Here is a 20,480-nt window from a genome sequence, read left to right as displayed (position 1 = left end):
CGGAGGCTGGGAACTGTTACATGCAGCAGCTTTTTCAGGGTTTTCCAGTCAAAGAGGCCCAGAATATCCAGTAAATGGCTTGCGGGAGGTAAATAAGCACACGGACCGAAGCAGACTTGGACCCAAATAGGATTAAATCACTGACTCCCGCCCATAGGCAAAGTTATATCTCAAGATGTGTCCACCTCTGCATCAGCGGCACATGTACTGGATTACTATAAATCCAGGGCCAGTGCAAGGTTTCTCGGCATCCTAGGCAAAAGATCAACCTACTCCCCCAATACCCACACCCTTACACAGTTCACTTCTGTAAAATATAAAACGCTTGTCTCCTCCTGGCTGGCAAGTAAGGCTGCAATCCAGGTGCACTGATGTTTGATGCAAAACATTGTCCCAGGGGTAACCGCAGGGGGTGTTTCCAAAGTAAAAACAATAAACTTGTGACAATACCTCCACTCCTCTCCACACACATTACGCCAATACCACCTCAACCCCTCTCCCTACACATGACACCAATAGCACTCGCACCCCTCTCCCTACACATGGCACCAATACCACTCACACCCCTCTCCCTACACATGGCACCAATACCACTCACACCCCTCTTTCTACACATGGCACCAATACCGCTAACACATGGCACCAATACCACTCACACACCTCTTCCTACACATGGCACCAATACCACTCACACACCTCTCCCTACACATGGCACCAATACCACTCACACCCCTCTCTCTACACATGGCACCAATACCACTCACACATGGCACCAATACCACCTCAACCCCTCTCCCTACACATGACACCAATACCACTCACACCCCGCTCCCTACACATGGCACCAATACCACTCACACCCCTCTTTCTACACATGGCATCAATACCACTCACACATGGCACCAATACCACTCACACCCCTCTCCCTACATATGGCACCAATACCACTCACACCCCTCTCTCTACACATGGCACCAATACCACTCACACATAGCACCAATACCACCTCAACCCCTCTCCCTACACATGACACCAATACCACTCACACCCCGCTCCCTACACATGGCACCAATACCACTCACACCCCTCTCCCTACACATGGCACCAATACCACTCACACCCCTCTCTCTACACATGGCACCATTACCACTCACACATGGCACCAATACCACTCACACCCCTCTCCCTACACATGGCACCAATACCACTCACACCCCTCTCCCTACACATGGCACCAATACCACTCACACCCCTCTCCCTACACATGGCACCAATACCACTCACACCCCTCTCTCTACACATGGCACCAATACCACTCACACATGGCACCAATACCACTCACACCCATCTCCCTACATATGGCACCAATACCACTCACACCCCTCTCCCTACACATGGCACCAATACAACTCTCACCCCTCTCCCTACACATAGCACCAATACCACTCACACCCCTCTCTCTACACATGGCACCAACACCACTCACACATGGCACCAATATCACTCACACCCCTCTCCCTACATATGGCACCAATACCACTCACACCCCTCTCCCTACACATGGCACCAATACCACTCACACCCCTCTCTCTACACATGGCACCAATACAACTCACACATGGCACCAATACCACACACCCCTCTCTCTACACATGGCACCAATACCACTCACACATGGCACCAATACCACTCACACACCTCTCCCTACACATGGCACCAATACCACTCACACATGGCACCAATACCACCTCAACCCCTCTCCCTACACATGACACCAATACCACTCACACCCCTCTCCCTACACATGGCACCAATACAACTCTCACCCCTCTCCCTACACATGGCACCAATACCACTCACACCCCTCTCTCTACACATGGCACCAACACCACTCACACATGGCACCAATACCACTCACACCCCTCTCCCTACATATGGCACCAATACCACTCACACCCCTCTCCCTACACATGGCACCAATACCACTCACATCCCTCTCTCTACACATGGCACCAATACAACTCACACATGGCACCAATACCACCTCAACCCCTCTCCCTACACATGACACCAATACCACTTACACCCCGCTCCCTACACATGGCACCAATACCACTCACACCCCTCTCCCTACACATGGCACCAATACCACTCTCACCCCTCTCCCTACACATGGCACCAATACCACACACCCCTCTCTCTACACATGGCACCAATACCACTCACACATGGCACCAATACCACTCACACACCTCTCCCTACACATGGCACCAATACCACTCACACCCCACTACACACATTACATTCAGATGCTGGCTGGAAAATTTGAATCTGGAGGGCAAGCACTCAGCAGCTGCACATCATAGTATCCCCCAAATCCTCAAAAATAACCCATCATGATAATGAACCCCCTTATAATAATCCTTAACTCCCTTGTCAATCAATCCCTTCATTCTGTTATTAACCTCCTCAAAATCATTAAATCTTTCATCATAATAACAATCTCTTTATCAACATTAACCTCACTATTATGGATTAATCACCAACATTACAAATTAACACCCTTAAAAGCATTAACTCCCACATAGTCCCCCTTATAATTAATGACACTCCCATCTTAGTCATTAAATCCTTTATCCTCTTCATAACCTCTTCAACACCATTAACCCCTTAACATCATTAACACCTTCATGCCTATAATAAACCTTAACATCATTAAATAACCTTTTATATTTATTAACCATTACTTCCCTGATCTTCATTATAAGTGCCCCATTTAGAGTATTAACCCCCTCACCTCATAAATAACGCCCAATCATTATGTCTCACCCTTGAACATCAGCGTCCCATCAATTATATTATATTTTATTATATTCTCCTTCCATCCTCACTTACCTATTGCTGCTCCGTCATTAATCACAGGGGAACCAACCACGTGTCCGCTTCCCTGTGTGTGCTTTCTGTCCCACAGTGCCCCCTGCAGTCTGGAGGTTATACAGGTGCCTATCAGTGTGAGGAACCAGCTGGCGACAGGTAGGGGCTGTGTACTCTGTGCCCAATGCGCTCCATCACCCGTGAGCACCATGTGGATCACCTATCCAGGAGCATTTTATTCTTTCTGGGCGGCAGCAGACCACAAAAACACTTGGCACCGGCCTTTAGTGGCGGCACCAAAAGCCTGGCGCCCATGTAGCTGTCTAATTCTAGCACTGGGCCTGTATAAGTCATAATCAACGTGTAGTTACATCTTCCCTACAGCAGGTGCAAAACATAAACCTCCTAACAGGCGTATATGCGCTTTGCTGCAGGTCTGCATGTGACGCGTTTAGTGTACCCAGCCTGCGTGTGCTCTCCAGACGCAGACAGGTGTAAGTGCCAGAATCACGCACATCTGCATAGGAGCATATGCGTGTGCCCACTCTCTAAGCACACGCAGAGCAATTTCACACAAGATACTTTATTCTTTTTACTCCTCCCCAAACTACTGAAATTTTTTAAATAAGACTAAATTAAGTTTAAAAAAAAATTAAAGTAAATTTTCCATAGGATAATGTACAATTTACACAATTCTTGTTTACAATCTTATGGTTCAGCAAAACAAAATGCAACAGCAGAGTGGAAAATGTAATAACATTTACTTTAAATAACCAATATTTTTCCCTACATTGCGGTATTTCTTCTCTTCCAAGTACACTGGTGGTTATTATGAATAACATGATTTCCAGCACTGAGGCATTTTTAGACATTCATGTGGCACCATCACAGCAGTTGGTGTAACAGTCCTTGTCCTCTCATTACTGGTTTGAACTCTTTAATTTTTTTTTTCTTTCAAAATTCATGGCAGACATCTCCATGTATCTCATGGCCAGAAATAGAATGTCCCAAACCGACACATTTTTGTTTGTCCATGGTTGCACATTTATTTGTGTGTCTGTTATAAAATATGTATGTATGTATGTATGTATGTATGTGTGTATGTGTGTGTCATATATATATATATTTATATATATATATACACCTTTTTCCATTCTCTCAACTGATGCCAGAATTGTATACATTTCAATGTTAGACTGTGTGTTCTTGGTGGTTTATTTATAGCTGTAAAGAAAATATAAAATGTATACAACGGCCTGCCCACTAACATGTCCTGATCTACCCCTCTCTTAGTTGTAATATTCGTTCAGCCAGAGAGCAGAGCCAAACAGGAAAATAACTCTTGTTACTAAAATGCCATAGTGTGACGTGTGTGTTCTGCAAATTGTGTATAAAATTAGAACTGAAAACTGCTTCGGTCCTGGTAGTAGTGCCCATTTTACGATCTTAATTGGCCAACTTATTTTACAGCCTTGTTATGGGGAAGGGTGAAACTCCGATGCACAAGGCCTTCCTGTAAATTAAAAATTAGTAGAAGATAACCTGGCATATAAATCAGGGCTGTTTCTTCTCTCTGTATATAGTAGTATACTGTCATGGGAAAAAAAAAGTACACTTGATTTCAAGACTGCCCTTTTATGTCGAGACATAAACAGTTAGTCTACTCTATACTGAGTAATGTAATTAGCCAAATATAAACAGATTTGACAGAACTCTGTAAATTGTCCTTTGTCATTATTTAGTTAACCAAAATTCAGCCTACACCATACCTCCCAACATATGTGTAGGCGGCAATGGGACAGGGAACTGGCCACACCAAGATGGGGGCTTGCCCTGCGCTTTTGAAGCACTTGGCTGCCCCATTCTTCCCTCCCCTCCTCTCCAAACATCTCTGCCATGCAGAGCAGCAGTGAAAAGAATCCTTCCCATCTTTCCCACCCGTGGAACAAAGCTGTTCCAATCAGGATGACTGGACAGAACCCTTAAATCGGGACGATTGGGAGGTGTGCAACATATAGAAGCCACATGTGAAAAAGTATACACACCTCATGACTGAGCAGATGGTAGAACCGCCTGTTAGCAGACAAAACTTGAATAAATTCAATCAAAATCAATTACTTCGTCTCTCACATTGACCCACATTCATTCACGCAGCGTGAGTCTCCTACAGAGAGCAATATATATATTTCTTTGAGGTACATTGGAGGATTTTAAGATCTTAAGGGAGCTAAAAAAAAAAAAAAAGCCAATGCTAGATTTAATCAAGGTAGATTCACACAGAGACTTGAAAAGAATAACTTTTGATTTGGACATTTTCGCCTTGAAGTGAGTGTCTATATACATAAATAAATATAATTTTTGTCACTTGGCTTGTTTTCCCATATGTAATATCTTTTATTGTACGGGTCCATCTGCACTGGATCAGTTCAAGTGCAGAGTTTATGTTTCAAAGTTGTTTTGGGAGCTGCTTCTTTATCCTCCGCAGCATTTGAAGATCCAACATCTACTACACAAACGAAAGTCCTGAGTTATTAATTGGTATAAGAGGGCTGGGCGGTACTTACTGGTCGCTGTGCTTTAGATCAGCTCTGTGCCCTACCTCCCACATAATCTGTGAAGGCAGTGGGAAATGTCATGGTAGTACCATCATCACCCCAAGGACATGGTTTAGAATATCTGCCTATTACCATTTCAGTTCAGCTGCTAGGTCCCATGGCGTTCACATGTCATTGCTATTGCCATGTCTGTTCATGGCACAGGTCCTTTGATCTTTGTTGCCTCCGGAACATGGGGAATATGTGTCCTGGCTGTGTCCCTGTGCACTGTGAAAGTGACAGCCTCCTCTAGAACCAGAAGATGTTTAGTTAAGAAGAGACCGTGCGAGGTGGAGACATGAAAAAAGAACTAGTCACTGTGGAAATCTTTAGACAGTCACCTGCTGTACATAAAGAAGAGTTTTGGTTGACAGCAGCTGACTTTTTTTTGTTGTTGTTATATTTTCACAGTCAGCTGCTCTCTACCAAAACTTTTCTTTATGTACAGCAGGTGACTGTCTAAAGATTTCCACAGTGACTAGTTCTTTTTTCATGTCTCCACCTCGCACTGTCTCTTCTTAACTTAACCTCTTCGGACACTCCTGTAGTTAAAGGCCAGTCGCCAATAGCTGCTTTATTATTGGCGGCTGATAAACGTGCATTTTCCCCACCCGCAACTACAATTGTTATTCCACCACCTTATGTATCCAGTGTTCTACACACCTCTTAAATTGTAAACTCCTTTGGCCACAGACATCTTTTCCTTTTGTTTCATGTCATTGTATGGCATTTCATTTTATCATGATCTCCGCAATGCACAGTGCTGAATAATATGTAAACACTTTATATAAATAAACAATAATGGTGGAAGCAATGTTTGTGAGGTACCCAGGTCCTGTGGCTGAAAACCAACTCCCAAATCATCACCCCTCTACCACTGTACTTGATTGGTGGGGAGGACATTATTCTACAAGTTTTGTGTGTTATTGATGTATAACCTTGCAAACTTAAGCCATACTGCAATCGTTTTTGTATTTTTTTTTTCTTTAAAAAAAAAAAAGAGAATGTTCTTTCTGTAGACACTAACTTAAGCACTTACCTTGGTAACAGATGCCTGGATGTAGCTTTTCAGATCTTTGTGATTTCTTGGAGTATCGTAGGGCCTGTTGTACTGTTGTAGGCTTGGGATTTGAATATCTTCCAGATAGGAATACTCTTTTCTCTTATTCCTTTTGATATAAAAGCATTGCTCAGTTCAGGAAAATTATTCACATTTCGTCATCACAAAATGAAAGTCATAGTGTAAAGCTGAAAATTGTCATCCAGAGGGGAAGGCCAAAAGACAAGCACAAAGGGGCGTGATAACACAACTTTCGTCATCACGGCACAGCATTATTACACAGCTGGGGGCAAGGCCATTATAATGCAGTTTGCATTGAATTGTGTCATCAAGGCCCCATCCACTTCCGAAGGAAGTGATGCAAGATGGCATACTCTCCCAGAGGTCCTAGACAACATCCAGACACTTCGGGAGACTAGGCATGTATGCACTGGGCTCTTGCTACAGGTTCTCTGTCTGGTCCGGAGAATGTCATCATCACCATCATCATCACCATTTATTTATATAGCGCCACTGATTACTCAGCGCTGTACAGAGAACTCACTCACATCAGTCCCTGCCCCATTGGAGCTTACAGTCTAAATTCCCTAACATACACAGAGAGAGAGAGAGAGAGAGAGAGAGAGAGAGAGAGAGAGAGAGAGAGAGAGACTAGGGTAAAATTTGATAGCAGCCAATTAGCATGTTTTTGGAGTGTGGGAGGAAACCGGAGCACCCAGAGGAAACCGACGCAAATATGGGGAGAACATACAAACTCCACACAGATAAGGCCATGGTCGGGAATTGAACTCATGACCCCAGTGCTGTGAGGTAGAAGTGCTAACCACTTAGCCACCATGCTGCCCAGATGTCAAGCTCTAGAGCCCAGGAGATCACCCACTATATCAGCAGTCTGAGGGCATTTCAGGAGAGTCTGCAAGTATTATAATTTTCTTCCTAACCTACTGATTATCACAATGACTGCTTTAAAAAGTTTTATATGTCCCGATCCTCAATTTTTATTTCTTATCCAATGATTTAGCAATTTGTCTCCATTTGGACAAAAAATAAATAAAATCTATCATATGTTTAAATCACACACTCACACACACATATAAAATATTTTCTCAGTGGTTTTATTTTTCGCACCTTCTTTTTTTTACTAGGAGAAGCATGAAGAGGAAGGCAGTTTTCACATGTCCTTTTACTGGAGACTGCAGGATAACCAAAGATAACAGGCGACATTGCCAGTCCTGTCGGCTGAAGCGTTGTGTTGATATTGGCATGATGAAGGAATGTAAGTAATCACATGCAATTTAAAATATTATATATTTATGTAGTGTTTGTTTAGTACTGTATCATAACAAAAAGATGGATCTTGACCACAATGAGCACCACTTTGAATTGTCCTGAAAACACTGTGTGTGTGTGTGTGTGTGTGTGTGTGTGTGTGCTTCATCATCCCGCTCTGGGATCTTTTCATCAGTGTACATTTGGTCTTATGCCTTATTGATGTCACTAGTTTACTAGTTGGTGACTTTCGTCCATTCTCATGGGTGTTTATTGCCCACTTTAAGAGGGAGTTTTATTTAATTAAATAATTTCTTAATGGAACTCTGTTTCAGCTTGCTTAAATCACTGGTTGTGTTGAATTTAATATGTTGGTGGATTTTTCCTTTAAAAATAATTCTGCATTCTATCCTGAAATACTTCTTTTTTGAGTGATGTCACACAAGTCGGCAGATCAGATGAGCACAACAGATGGTTCTTGCTTTTGCATAATACATGTATCGTTTGCAATTTTATCAAATTACATTAAAAAAATAATAATCCACAAACATCAGTTTTAGCCAGTTTATCTGATATACATATCAAGTACATGGATGTGTTTTAATACACTCAGTGTAATTATAGACATGACTGCCTCAGACAATCTTCCTGGAGTTAACTGGTAAAAGAAACACTAATTTATTAAAGAATACTAGTTTAACCAAGCTAAAAATAGATATAAGGTAGCATGGAATATTTCCGTTTGCCAAACAGTCACATTCAGATGGCACTCTAGTGATTGCAGAGATCGGTTCTGGTCAATTATTAATTTACATTAAACTGCAATTTAAGCTAGTAAGACTTAACGGTTTTATTAAGTATTTACTTACATTACCTACTTAGTATTTACCTATTTAAAAGAATACATATATAAACTTAAATTCATACTTCACTGTAGTAATTTTAACAAAATTAATTTTGTTACGTTTGCCCACAAGTGGTCATGCTTGTTACCCCCAACTCACATTGAAAAGCAGAATGCATCTCTGTTGGTGATTTAAAAAGGATCATTGACCACGATGGCAAGAGCCATTCTCATGGCAGAACGAAGCATGGATGCATTTTTTTGAATGTGTGCTATGTTCTGCTTTCCCTCTTAAGATTAATATAGGAATCACTGACCCTTTTCTTAAAGGCATGTCGTATCGCATCGTGTTCCGTTTAGCTATAGTACAAGAGAACACAGCTAATGTAAATATGTAGTGTATCTGGACTTCTTCATAGAAATTGCAATTGCTCAAAACTATAGTAATGATTTGTGCTAAAATCAGGTCTAGGCTAGGGTGCAGCTAAAAAGCCTGTGTGTGTATGTATATATGTATGTATGTGTGTGTGTGTGTGTGTGTGTGTGTGTGTGTGTGTTTTTATATATCTCATGTACATCTCTTGTAGAAGAAAAAAAGTATGCTAGCCCACCCTCCCCATGGCAAGTCTTCATTGAGCTAGTCCTTTACTATTTGTAATATTTTTCATAGTATATTGAGATTTAGGGCTAGATTTACTAAATGGCGGGTTTGAAAAAGTGGAGATGTTGCTTATAGCAACCAATCAAATTCTAGCTATCATTTTGTAGAAAGTACTAAATAAATGAAAGCTAGAATCTGATTGGTTGCTATAGGCAACATCCCCACTTTTTCAAACCCGCAGTTTAGTAAATATACCCCTTAGTGTACCTCACCTGCTTTTCATTTAGCGGGAATCTTTCCCACCTACTGCAAATTTTCAGAGTGATGTAAATTAAAAGCCCAAGACTCCAGAGTGGGTTTACGTGGAAAGCAATCACCAAACGGATTGTGATGATACGCAAAAGGGGAAAGGACTGTCCCAGGAATATACATGCTGATTGTCCTCTCAGCTTTCACTGAATGATCACCCAACCAAGGCAGACTACTAATCATGTACCAAAGGAATCCCATCACTGAGTTCAATAGGGTCTGTAGGCTATCTCAAAAAGATTCTATTTTTGGACATGTCCATCAAATCTGTAGGAAAGTACCCTTAGAGCCAACATTTCTCTAATCAAAATTATCTGTACATCCCTGACTGGTTCCATTCCCTATGGTGAATAAATCTGAGAGGGTATCGTTGAGCATGATGCTTGCAGATGGTTGTGTGCAGACATGATTGTACGTAGACATACCAAAATGTTGCAATGTCTTGGAGCATGAACTGCCAGGAGATTGTGTTGAATGCTTTTTCAGCAAAAAGAGAAATTATTATGTCCGTGCTCTTTCTAGTATTAATTACATGAATCAAGTCAATGGCCTTCTTTGTGATATCTGTTTCCCTCTCAGGGATGCATCCTACTTGATCGTAGTGCATCAGGGGTAAGAAGCACATTGGTACTCCTTTTCTTAATATGCAAATACTTCATGCAATACAAATTTGAGGTTGAACTTGTAAAACATATAATTCATATATGATTGAAGCTTCTAATGAAGAGTGAGCCTTGTCTGATTTCACATATATTCTAATGCACTGAATTTCTGAAGTATGTGGATATAAATATATAATACTTTTTCTTTTTGAAACTACCCTCTGAACTGCTTTTCAATTCAAGCTTTAAATTATTTGCTTGTGGTAAAATACCACAGTACTACACTTGTGAAGGTTATTGCTCTTGGAACCATATAATGTTAAAACTGTTTCCCCCAAAATAACCTATATTCAGGGTCATCCAGTTCTCTTGTTAGCTTTCAGTAAGCAACAGTTATTATTATTATCATTTATAAGGTGCCAAAATGCTCTGCAACGCTGTACAGTAGGGAAAAGGGACATATATAGAACAAGAACATACATTAAGCAAGGACATATAAGGCAGACAAAATAAATGCAGGCATGAAAACAAAGGGTAGAGGAACCTGCTCATTAGAAAGCTTACATTCTAAGTGGAAGAGGCACAACTGAAATAAGAGGAGCAAGTGTGGCTTAGAATCGAAATTAGGACAGCTGTGAGGGTATATTAGTGTGAATAGTATCATCAGGGATAAGGTATGCTTTAAATAAAGAGATGGGTTTTTAGACAACGTCTACAGATTTGAAGGCTGTGGGAAAGTCTGATTGGGCGTAGCAGGAAATTCCATAAGTGGGGTTCAGCACAGGAGAAGTCTTGTAGCTGGGAGATGTGGTTACCAGAGACTAGACAAGGTGCAGGTCAGAGGTAGATCCAAGAGGGTGGGAGGGAGAGTATTTTGATATGAGACTTGAGATGTGGGAAGGGGTGGTGGTGTTGAAGGCTTTGTAGGTAAGGGTGAGTAATTTGAATTGGATTCTGGAGGACACAGGGAGCTAGTATAAGGATTTTCAAAGTTTTGCAGTAGATGTGGAGCGGTGAGAGAAGATCAGTCTGGCAGCAGCACTTAGGATGGATTGAAGTGTGGCTATGTGGATGTCAGGAATGCCAGATAGCAGGAGGTTGCAATGGTCAAGACAGGAGGTAATGAGAGAATGGATAAGTGTTTTGGTAGCATGTTGAGTAAGAAAAGGGTGTATTCTGGCAATGGTTATTAAGATGTAACAGGACTGGGAGAGAATGTGGATGTGAGGAATAAAGCAGAGGACAGAGTTAAGCATGACACCAAGGCAGCGGGCTTGGAAGACTGAAAAAAATTGTGGTGGTGTTAACATTTTAGGGTGGGTGGTGATTCTGGCATGTGGAAGATAATATGCTCTGATTTGGATATATTGAGCTTTAGATAGGATTGGGACATCTATGTGGAGATAGCTGAAAAACAGTTGGTTACACAATATAGTGTAGAAGGGGAGAGGGCAGGGGAAGAGATATTGATTTGGGTGTCATCAGCGTAGAGGTGGTACTGGAGGCCGAATAAGCAAATTAGTGCCCCAAGAAAAGAGGTGTACAATAAAAATGTAAAGGGCCAAGAACAGAGCCTTGTGGGATCCCAATAGATAATCGCATTGGAGAGGAGGATGTGCCAGAGGTTGAAACATTAAAGGAATGGTTCGATAGGTACAAAGTAAGCCAGGAAAGAACTGTGTCACTAAGGCCAATGGAGTATGGAAAAATGACCCTTTGACAATCTACTTACTGCAAAGTCTATCACTTTTGTGAGAATAGTATGAGTAAATGTTGGGGACAGAAGCCTGATTGCAGAGAGCCGAGAATGAAGTGCGAGGCGAGAAAGTGAGACAGGCGTTTGTACACTAATTGCTAAAGTAGTTTGGAGGCAAAGGGGAGGAGAGAAATAGGGCGGTAGGAGAGAGAGGCTGCATTGAGAGATGCTTCTTTAGAATTGGTGAGATGAGCTTATGTTTAAAGGAGGATGGAAATGTACCAGTGGAGAGAGACAGGTTGCAAAGTTGTGTTAGAGGTAGGCATGCAGTGGAGGAGAGGGAATAGGGTAGAGGGACAGGTTGTAGGGTGAGATTATGAGATGAATATAGAGACTTTGTCTTCAGTTACAGGAGAGAATGTGGATTTGGGAGTATAGGTGGAGGTGGGTGGAGTGTGGAATTTGGAATGAGGAAATATCTTGTTGAATGGTGTTGATTTTTTCTTTTGAAGTAGGTGGCAAAATCAAGGGCTGTGAGGGAGGAAGGGGGAGGAGTTGCAGGTGGGTAGAGAAGTGAGTTGAAGGTAGCAAAGAGGCGACGTGGGTTAGAAGACTGGGTGGATATTAAAGATTTGAAGAATGTTTGTTTGTTTGGCAATTGAAAGGGCCATGCTGTAAGATAAAAGGATGAATTTGTAGTGGAGGAAATCGGGATAGGAACAAGATTTCCCCAGTGGCACACAGCAGTGCAGGAGCACTTTTGCAGGTAGCGGGTCTGCTTGGTGTGCAATGGTTGAGGCTTGGAGATTGTATGTGGTAGCTGGAGCTGCATTGTCTAGGACTGAAGTGTGATAAAATACAATTTATTTTACATACTGCACTCACTTGCACATATTTGCATATACTCACATAAATATACTTATTTTTAACTAGAGAAAATAGTAGATGTAGTAAAATATCTGTAGGAAACATGGACTCCACTTCCTCTGGTGGGGGGGGGGGGGGACACAATTCTGGGCAGTAGTATGCATTTTATTGTAAAACTGTAAAGCTGCACTACCACCTAAGGTGGCTCCTCCTCCTAGCATAAGCAGCCATTTTTCCTGGTGTGTTACTGGTAATACGGAAATAGATTGACTTGATTTTGTTAACCAACATAAAATAGCTGCAGAGGGGGCTATTTAATTACTGAACTAAAATCATATGAAATTAATTTCAAACTTTAATTTTCTGGTAATATTGGTTCTGATGTGATTTCCAAATCAGTTGAATATTATTTTTGTTATTATAAAAGTAACTTGAGCTCTCAAAAACCCTCCAAAGCATCGTGTCCCAATGGATACACAATCCGCTACTATAAAACCTTTGCTCCTGTCCTTCTACCAAAAATGGTGCAGCTATTCAACCGTATACTCAGTGGGAAAACCTTCCACCCGGACACTACCTCTTCAAGAATCATTGTCATTTCCAAGGCCGACAAAGATCATACACTGTGTTATAATTATAGGCCGATCTCGCTATTAAACACGAACTCTAACATTTATGCAAAAGTCCTCGCTAATAGACTGTCTGTTGATCGACCCTGATCAGGTGGGTTTATACCAAACAGACATGCATCCGACAATACCCATAGGGTTATCAATCTCATTCATCATATTAACACCCAAAAATCACAAGCAGTAGTTTCAGCATTAGATGTCGAAAAGGCATTTGATAGTCTCTTGGCTCTTCCTATTCTCAACCCTTAAAACTTTTGGTTTAAAGAGCAAATTCCTTACAGCTATTAAGGCGCTATATGCTAACCCCACCTCTAGGGTCGTGACGACAGGCTAGGTCTCAGTTCCTCTAAACCTCCACAATGGTACCCAACAGGGCTGCCCCCTCTCGCCATAAATGTTTGCACTCTGTATTGAACCACTTGCCGCAGCAATTGGGAACAACACAAATATCTTGGGAATCCAACTGGGACCTAAGTAATACAAAATAACTTTGTTTGCAGATGACGTGCCTTTTACCCTGTCCAACCTCTGGATATCTCTCCCCAACCTTCTCTCCGAACTAGCATGCTACGGTCGGCTGTCCGGTTACAAGATCAACGATACTAAATCTGAGGCCATGACGTTCTTTATCCCTGCCAAACGTAGAGCGCACGTGGAGGAGTCATTCAAATTTCAGTGGGCGTCCCCAAGTAATCCACTATCTGGGTGTGGTAATCACAAGACATTACTCCGATCTGTATCGATTCAATTACTCCTGTGTGGTTGATCGCATTGGTTGAGAGTTACATAAAGATTGCCATTGCCATTTATTTATTTCTGGGGCAGGTCGGATTAATGCAGTAAAGATGAACATCTTACCACGTCTGCTGTATTTATTCCAGACATTACCAGTCCAGGTTCCCCCTTCCGTCCTGGCAGCACTGCAGACGGCATGTGACAAATTTATATGGGGAGATAAGAGTCCCAGACTCAAGCGCACTGACCTGGCGAAGCCTGCTGACGAGGGAGGACTTGCTTTCTCTCTACTCTCTTACTACCATGATGCTACCCAATTACACCATATGATTTCATGGCACATTAACCCGTGTTTGAAAAAATGGGTGGATATTGAGAACACCATGACCCCACAGGCCCGGGTGCACTATCTACCCTTTTCTGTTCGGGTCGCACAGACTTGCCTTGGCATATAAATGCCCCACGATCTGATTTACTCTCTTGATTTCAAATTTAGTAAATACCCTCTTCAAATTGGCCCCATATCCCTCTCCTCTCACTCCAGTATGGAAACACTCCCAGTGCAGATTCCATTATTATACCCTGGAAATCAAGAAAAATAGATTGGTTTCTTCACATATAATGGGTGCATTTGGCACTCCCACATTCGCAGATCTCTCAGCAAGACACAGCCTTCCAACATTCCTGCATTTTTCGCACCTACAGATCTGTAACTTTATCTACTCGCAAACACATACTAAAAAACTCAGACAATTACTACACTTCGAATGTAATTGTATTTATTCGTTGCGGCTTAGAGGAAATATCTCAATGCTATACTGATTCCTCCTCAAGCTAAACTTACCTCCTTTGAACCCCCCATGAGGAGGCTTGGGAGGGGGATCTTGGGCTGCCCCTGGATAGCGAGGGAAGGTCAACAATTTGGAAATGAGTGGCCAAGGCATCCATCAATGCGAGTGTCAGAGAAATGACCTATAAAGTATTTTCTAGATGGTACCTAGTCCTGACTAAACTTCATCACATTTTCCCAACAATACCAGACAGATGCTGGCGAGGCTGTGTCGGACAGGGTACTCAACTACACATCTGGTAGGACTGTCCCATTATCCAACCATTGTGAAATACAGCACTGACCCTTCCCCACCAACTCACAGCTATTCATATCACCAGAGACCTCGCAACTCATTTGCTCAACAAAGCTGCCCCATCTATAAGCAAACTAACAGACCGTCTGACTCTCCAGGTTAACCAAGCTTGTAAACTACTGCCGAGCTTGGAAAAAGACACTCCCCCCCCCCCCCCCTACCAAACCAGAATTGATAAATAGATTATGGCACATTTTGTTCATGGAATACATCACAGCCCTCAACGACACTATTCCCAAATTTTACGAGACATGTACCCCATGGTACAGACTACACGGCTCCCCAGTTCCAGGTAGCATGGAAGTGGGAATTTCTAGCCTTCCCCATCACTATCCCCACTCGCTCTTGTACCTCTTCCTTTCCCTTTCTTCTAGTCTCTCCCTCTAATCTCTCCTCCTTTACAATATTATTAGAAAAAACGCTTTTTTATATTTAAACCTCTGTTAAGATATAACTTGGAACCACTATTTATGTCATACTGTTTTCTCTCATTGTTCATCAGACAACATTGTAGAACAAGTACAAAGTGTGAAAATAAAGAGAATTAATAAAAAAAAAACCGAAGTGGTTGCCTGATGCAGTCTTATTTAAATGACTGTCGTTATTGGGTTCCTACGCACCCCTTGCAGTAGATGCCGACTTCTGCTTCTTCTTTTTCTACTTGTCAGGTGCATGTAAGCACGTCATGTGTGATGCTACCAGTGCCTATATTGGCATACTACAGTCTCCATCATAGTTTGTTTACCGAATAGGGTTATAATGTAGTTGTATCATGTTTTGTATACTTACCTTTTATGAATATTAATTCATAATGCCAAAAATAAGACTAGATAGCAAGAGCTGCCTCTGATACACAGAATGACAAATTATAGTGTGCAATTATCTTCAAAACCTGGTACTGTCCCTGGAAATTAGGGACAGATGGCTACAATGTAAATAATAAATAAATTGTATTCCAGCTGAGTGACCTGCTGCAGTGCGACCGCATGTGTTTACATGACCTGTACATACAGCTTCATGCTGTCACATGTACACCGCATTACACCTGAAGAACTGTGGACAGGGAGAGGGTACGGACACCTGGAGCTGGCAGTCCATTTCCCCTCTGATCTGTGTGGGTTCCGAGCGGGGTTTTCTTGTTCTGGGGCTGACAGTGTCCAGCTCCACCTGAGGTTGCACTCTGCTCTCCTCTTCACTCTACTGGACAAACTCTGCTGTGACCTCAGGAGAAGAGTGCCGCCTTGCCCCAGCCTGGCTTCTCCAAGGGCCTTTTGAAGCTGGCAGAGTAACCTGAGAACAATTTGGACATGATGGCAACGACAGCTGTGTAGTCCTCAAACTGACTGAATGTGGTGCGCTTTCCTCCTCAGTGTCAGGGCAACACCCCACTCACTCCCGCAATTAGAATGACAACCTCCTGTCATTAATACTGGAGCTGGAAAAGCTAGCCCGCTTTGCTATTATTTTTTTCCCCCTAATGATCAATCAAATAGAAATAGTAATGATACTGATCTTGATGTGACCACGTCTGGCGTAGGTATGTCTCCTAAGCACTTGAGACAGACAGATTTCAGAGAAGCAGGAGCGTTTGACTGCCTTTTAGCTTGCTACTCATGATGCCTATATGGCTGAACAAATGTCACTAGACCTGTATAGGTTGTCAAGGTGGGAGATGACAGCCAAACTGTAAGACGTAATGCAGAGAGCAGAGTCCACACACTAGCGTTCCATGAAAAATAATGGTTTACAATCGCAGATAAAACATTTCCAACATTAAAGTGATCTAAAAGGCAGAGGAAATGTAAAACCACTTTTTAATTATGCTGAGTATGGGCAAAGTATATCTGATGAACGATGTCCAGTGAGCATTGCTTGTATAACACAGATTTGAAAGGCTATATCTGTTTCTATGGCTCCTTTAGTAAGGTTGTAAACATTTTTGTATCCCTATACTCCAGAGAATTAGATGAGAAAATGATAGATTATTAACAGGGGCTGCTCTAAGTTTACAAATAGCCATGGAAAATTATTATTGTTTTATTTTTTTAGCTAATGGCCATAAAACAATATCAAAAGAAACATCTAAGTTTTCGGGAAAAATACATATTAATTGCTTGGTTAGAATTAGAAATTAAAAACATAATTCCAGCAAAATAAAGCTGCAATTTATAACCTCTGGTCCAGACTTGAATTAGATGATTCGGTAGGTGCTCTGCAGCGCCGTACAGTAGATAAAACAGCACATACATAAAACAGCACATACATAAAACAGTGACATACAAGGTAGACAAAATAAATAGACATGAAAACAAAGGGTAAGGAGGTCCCTGCTCTTTAGAGAGCTTACATTCTAAGTGGAAGAGGGCACAGCTGAAACAAGAGAAGCAAATGTGGTTCAGAGTGGAGATTGGAACAGTTGTGAGGGTGCATTAGTGTAAATAGTGTTATTGGGGATAAGGTCACCTCTAAAAAAAGAGATGGGTTTTCAAAAAGCATCTAAAGATTTGAAGGCTGTGGGAAAGTCTGATTGAGGGTTTTAGGAAATTCCATAAGTGGGGAGTAATATGGGAGAAGTCTTGTAGCTGGGAGTGAGATGTGGTTACCAGAGACTAGACAAGGTGCAAGTCAGAGGTAGATCCAAGAGGGCGAGAGAGAGAATATTTTGATATGAGACTTGAGATGTATGAAGGGGTGGTGGTGGTGAGGGCTTTATAGCTAAGGGTGAGTAATTTGATTCTGAGGAGCCAGTACAAGGATTTACAAAGTGGTGCATCAGATGTGGAGCAGTGAGAGAGGATGACCAGTCTTGCAGCAGCATTTAGAATGGATTGAAGTGTGGCTATATGGGTGTCAGGGATGCCAGATAGCAGGAGGTTGCAATGGTCAAGACGGGAGATGATGAGAGAATGGATAAGAGTAGCATGTGGAGTAAGAAAAGGGCGTATTCTGGCAATATTTTTAAGGTGGAATCGACAGGACTGGGAGAGAGTCTGGATGTGAGGAATAAAGCAGAGGGCGTACTCAAGTGTGACACCTAGACAGTGGGCTTGGGGGACTGAGGAAATTGTGGTGTTATTGTCAGTGAGGGAGATTTGAGGGCAGGTGGTGGTGACTCTGGCAGGAGGGAAGATAATAAGCCTTGGGATATCCATGTGGAGATAGCAGAACGACGGTTACACGAGATAGTACAGAATTTTTAGTTCCTGAAATAACATCAGTTATCCTGGTCCCTTAGTCGTAGAATTTATGGCATACATGGAATAAATCTCTTCTTCATGTCATTGTGTTGTAGCTGAAGAATTGAAAGTTAAGTTGTTGCTGCCATATACAGACATGAGAGATCAATGGAGATAGACATGAGGAACTATTGCTAACACAGGAAAATTAATTTATTGTACATATAAAGGTACCTGCCTGATTTACTGTGTTATTCACACAGTTAGGTCATTATAAGTAATATTTGCCTAGGGTGAGATCACAATCTCACTGGAGGTTATATATTGCATGATGTCGATCTACAAATATAAGTATTGTGTATAAATGTTAATGAGCAAGCCATGTGTCTTATTGTATTATTATTTATCAAATGTGTTTTGATCATAAACCTGCATCTTTTTCATATTATGCTAAATTTTAAAGCTGCAAAACTGTGAGCTATAATATTCTCCAGCCAAGAAACCTTTTAAATGCTTTTAGTAGCAGCAGGAACATAGCTGGGCTTTAGCTGTACTGTAGGCTTAAAGTCATGGTAGTGAGTAATTTGGAGGCTAATGTTCTACACCCGTCTACCAACATTTTGATAATGAGTTCTTCTCATCCTCCCAATCTGTACTTTCAGTTAGCTGTGGGAGTGCTGTTTTGTTTACCAGTCTATAAAAACACCAGATTCAACCTTGACAAGCACTAGACTCAGACTTCGAAACTTTTCAGGTGACAAGTGCGAGAGGGGAGGTGGTGAAGCGTTCCTGTCACTGTGGCCTTGTACCCTGCTATTTAATGCCAAGATCTTTGCATCTCACAGCAGGGTGCAGGGCCTGATTAAATGAGTCACGTTATTAAGCTCTACCTCCACTGGGATCTGGGAGGGTCTCTGCTCATCCAGGAGGACTACCCAAAATTCAGGAACGTCCCTGACTTTCCGGGAGAGTAGGCAAACATGGCTAGAGTAGTATATAATCGATGCTGTTCCCATGGGAAACTGCTGAGGTCTTGAAGGAGGAATTTTTATAAATACTCTAAAATGACACTTGAAAGGGGGTGTGGCTGCACGGACCAATAGGATGTTGCAGGCATGGCATTTCTGGCTTCCTATTGATCTGCATGGACATACCCCTTTCTGCAGTGTGACACATCCATGGCTTTCAGCTGGTGCTGTAAGACGAACAATGGAGTCCCCAGAAAAAATGATTGAACGGAACAGTCCACAGGGCTCCAATATGGGGAGTGGTATGTTTCAGGAATGCAACGTAAGCATAGTGTTTTTTCAGATTATATTATCATGTGATTTTTTTCTTGTAGTTATCTTAACAGATGAAGAGGTCCGGAGGAAGAGGATATGATAATGAAACGTAAAGAAGAGGAAGCACTGAAAGAGTCTCAAAGACCCAAATTAACAGATGAGCAACAAAAAATGATTGACACTCTACTGGAAGCACATCGTAAGACTTTTGACACCACCTACTCTGATTTTTCTCAATTCAGGGTAATTATCTTGTGGTTTATCTATTCATTCTACATTTGTGTTGTGTAGTATATGTTTGGGAACATGAAAATGAATTATCACCTTGATTGATGACCCAGAATCCCAAGTCACCAAAATCGTTAATAATTATGATTTGCGGATCATCTTACAATCAAGTGGGATATGAATTTTCAAACAAACAAGGTTGGGCGGCATTCCAATTTACGGGAAATAAGGCATTTGTTTTCATCCCTGATTACTATTATTTTGTTCTGACTCATTCCAATTTACGAGCATAGGCCGTCCTATCGGTGAGTCACAAACATGTGCAGACACTGACGTTGTGCCAACTCTGTTGCCTTCTTTCTTAACAAATATTTTGACATTTGAACACAAATTACATTTCCTTATCAGTTAGAGAATTTAATGGAGGATACAACCACATTTAACTTTTCAGATGATTAAAAAGATTCATTCTTGTGGTATTAAAGCTTAGTTTTCTAGCAAATGGTCTGTAAATTGGACCTATGAAATACCCCACATTGTACCCAAGGAACTCTTCCTGCAGCCG

At 41.8% G+C, this 20,480-nt stretch overlaps 1 protein-coding gene across 1 annotated transcript in view; it reads left to right on the top strand.

Moving 5' to 3' along the window:
• VDR (vitamin D receptor) overlaps window positions 1-20,480 on the top strand; it is a 108,541-nt gene that overhangs the window by 66,931 nt on the left and 21,130 nt on the right. Inside the window, 3 exon segments of the mRNA XM_075199269.1 lie at window positions 7,674-7,804; window positions 19,747-19,779; window positions 19,782-19,930. Coding sequence (XP_075055370.1) covers window positions 7,674-7,804; window positions 19,747-19,779; window positions 19,782-19,930 — 313 coding nt within the window.

This window comes from Mixophyes fleayi, chromosome 2 (genome assembly GCF_038048845.1).
Source record: "Mixophyes fleayi isolate aMixFle1 chromosome 2, aMixFle1.hap1, whole genome shotgun sequence".
NCBI classification, from domain to species: Eukaryota; Metazoa; Chordata; class Amphibia; order Anura; family Limnodynastidae; genus Mixophyes; species Mixophyes fleayi.
This window is presented reverse-complemented; position numbering and strand designations above follow the sequence as displayed.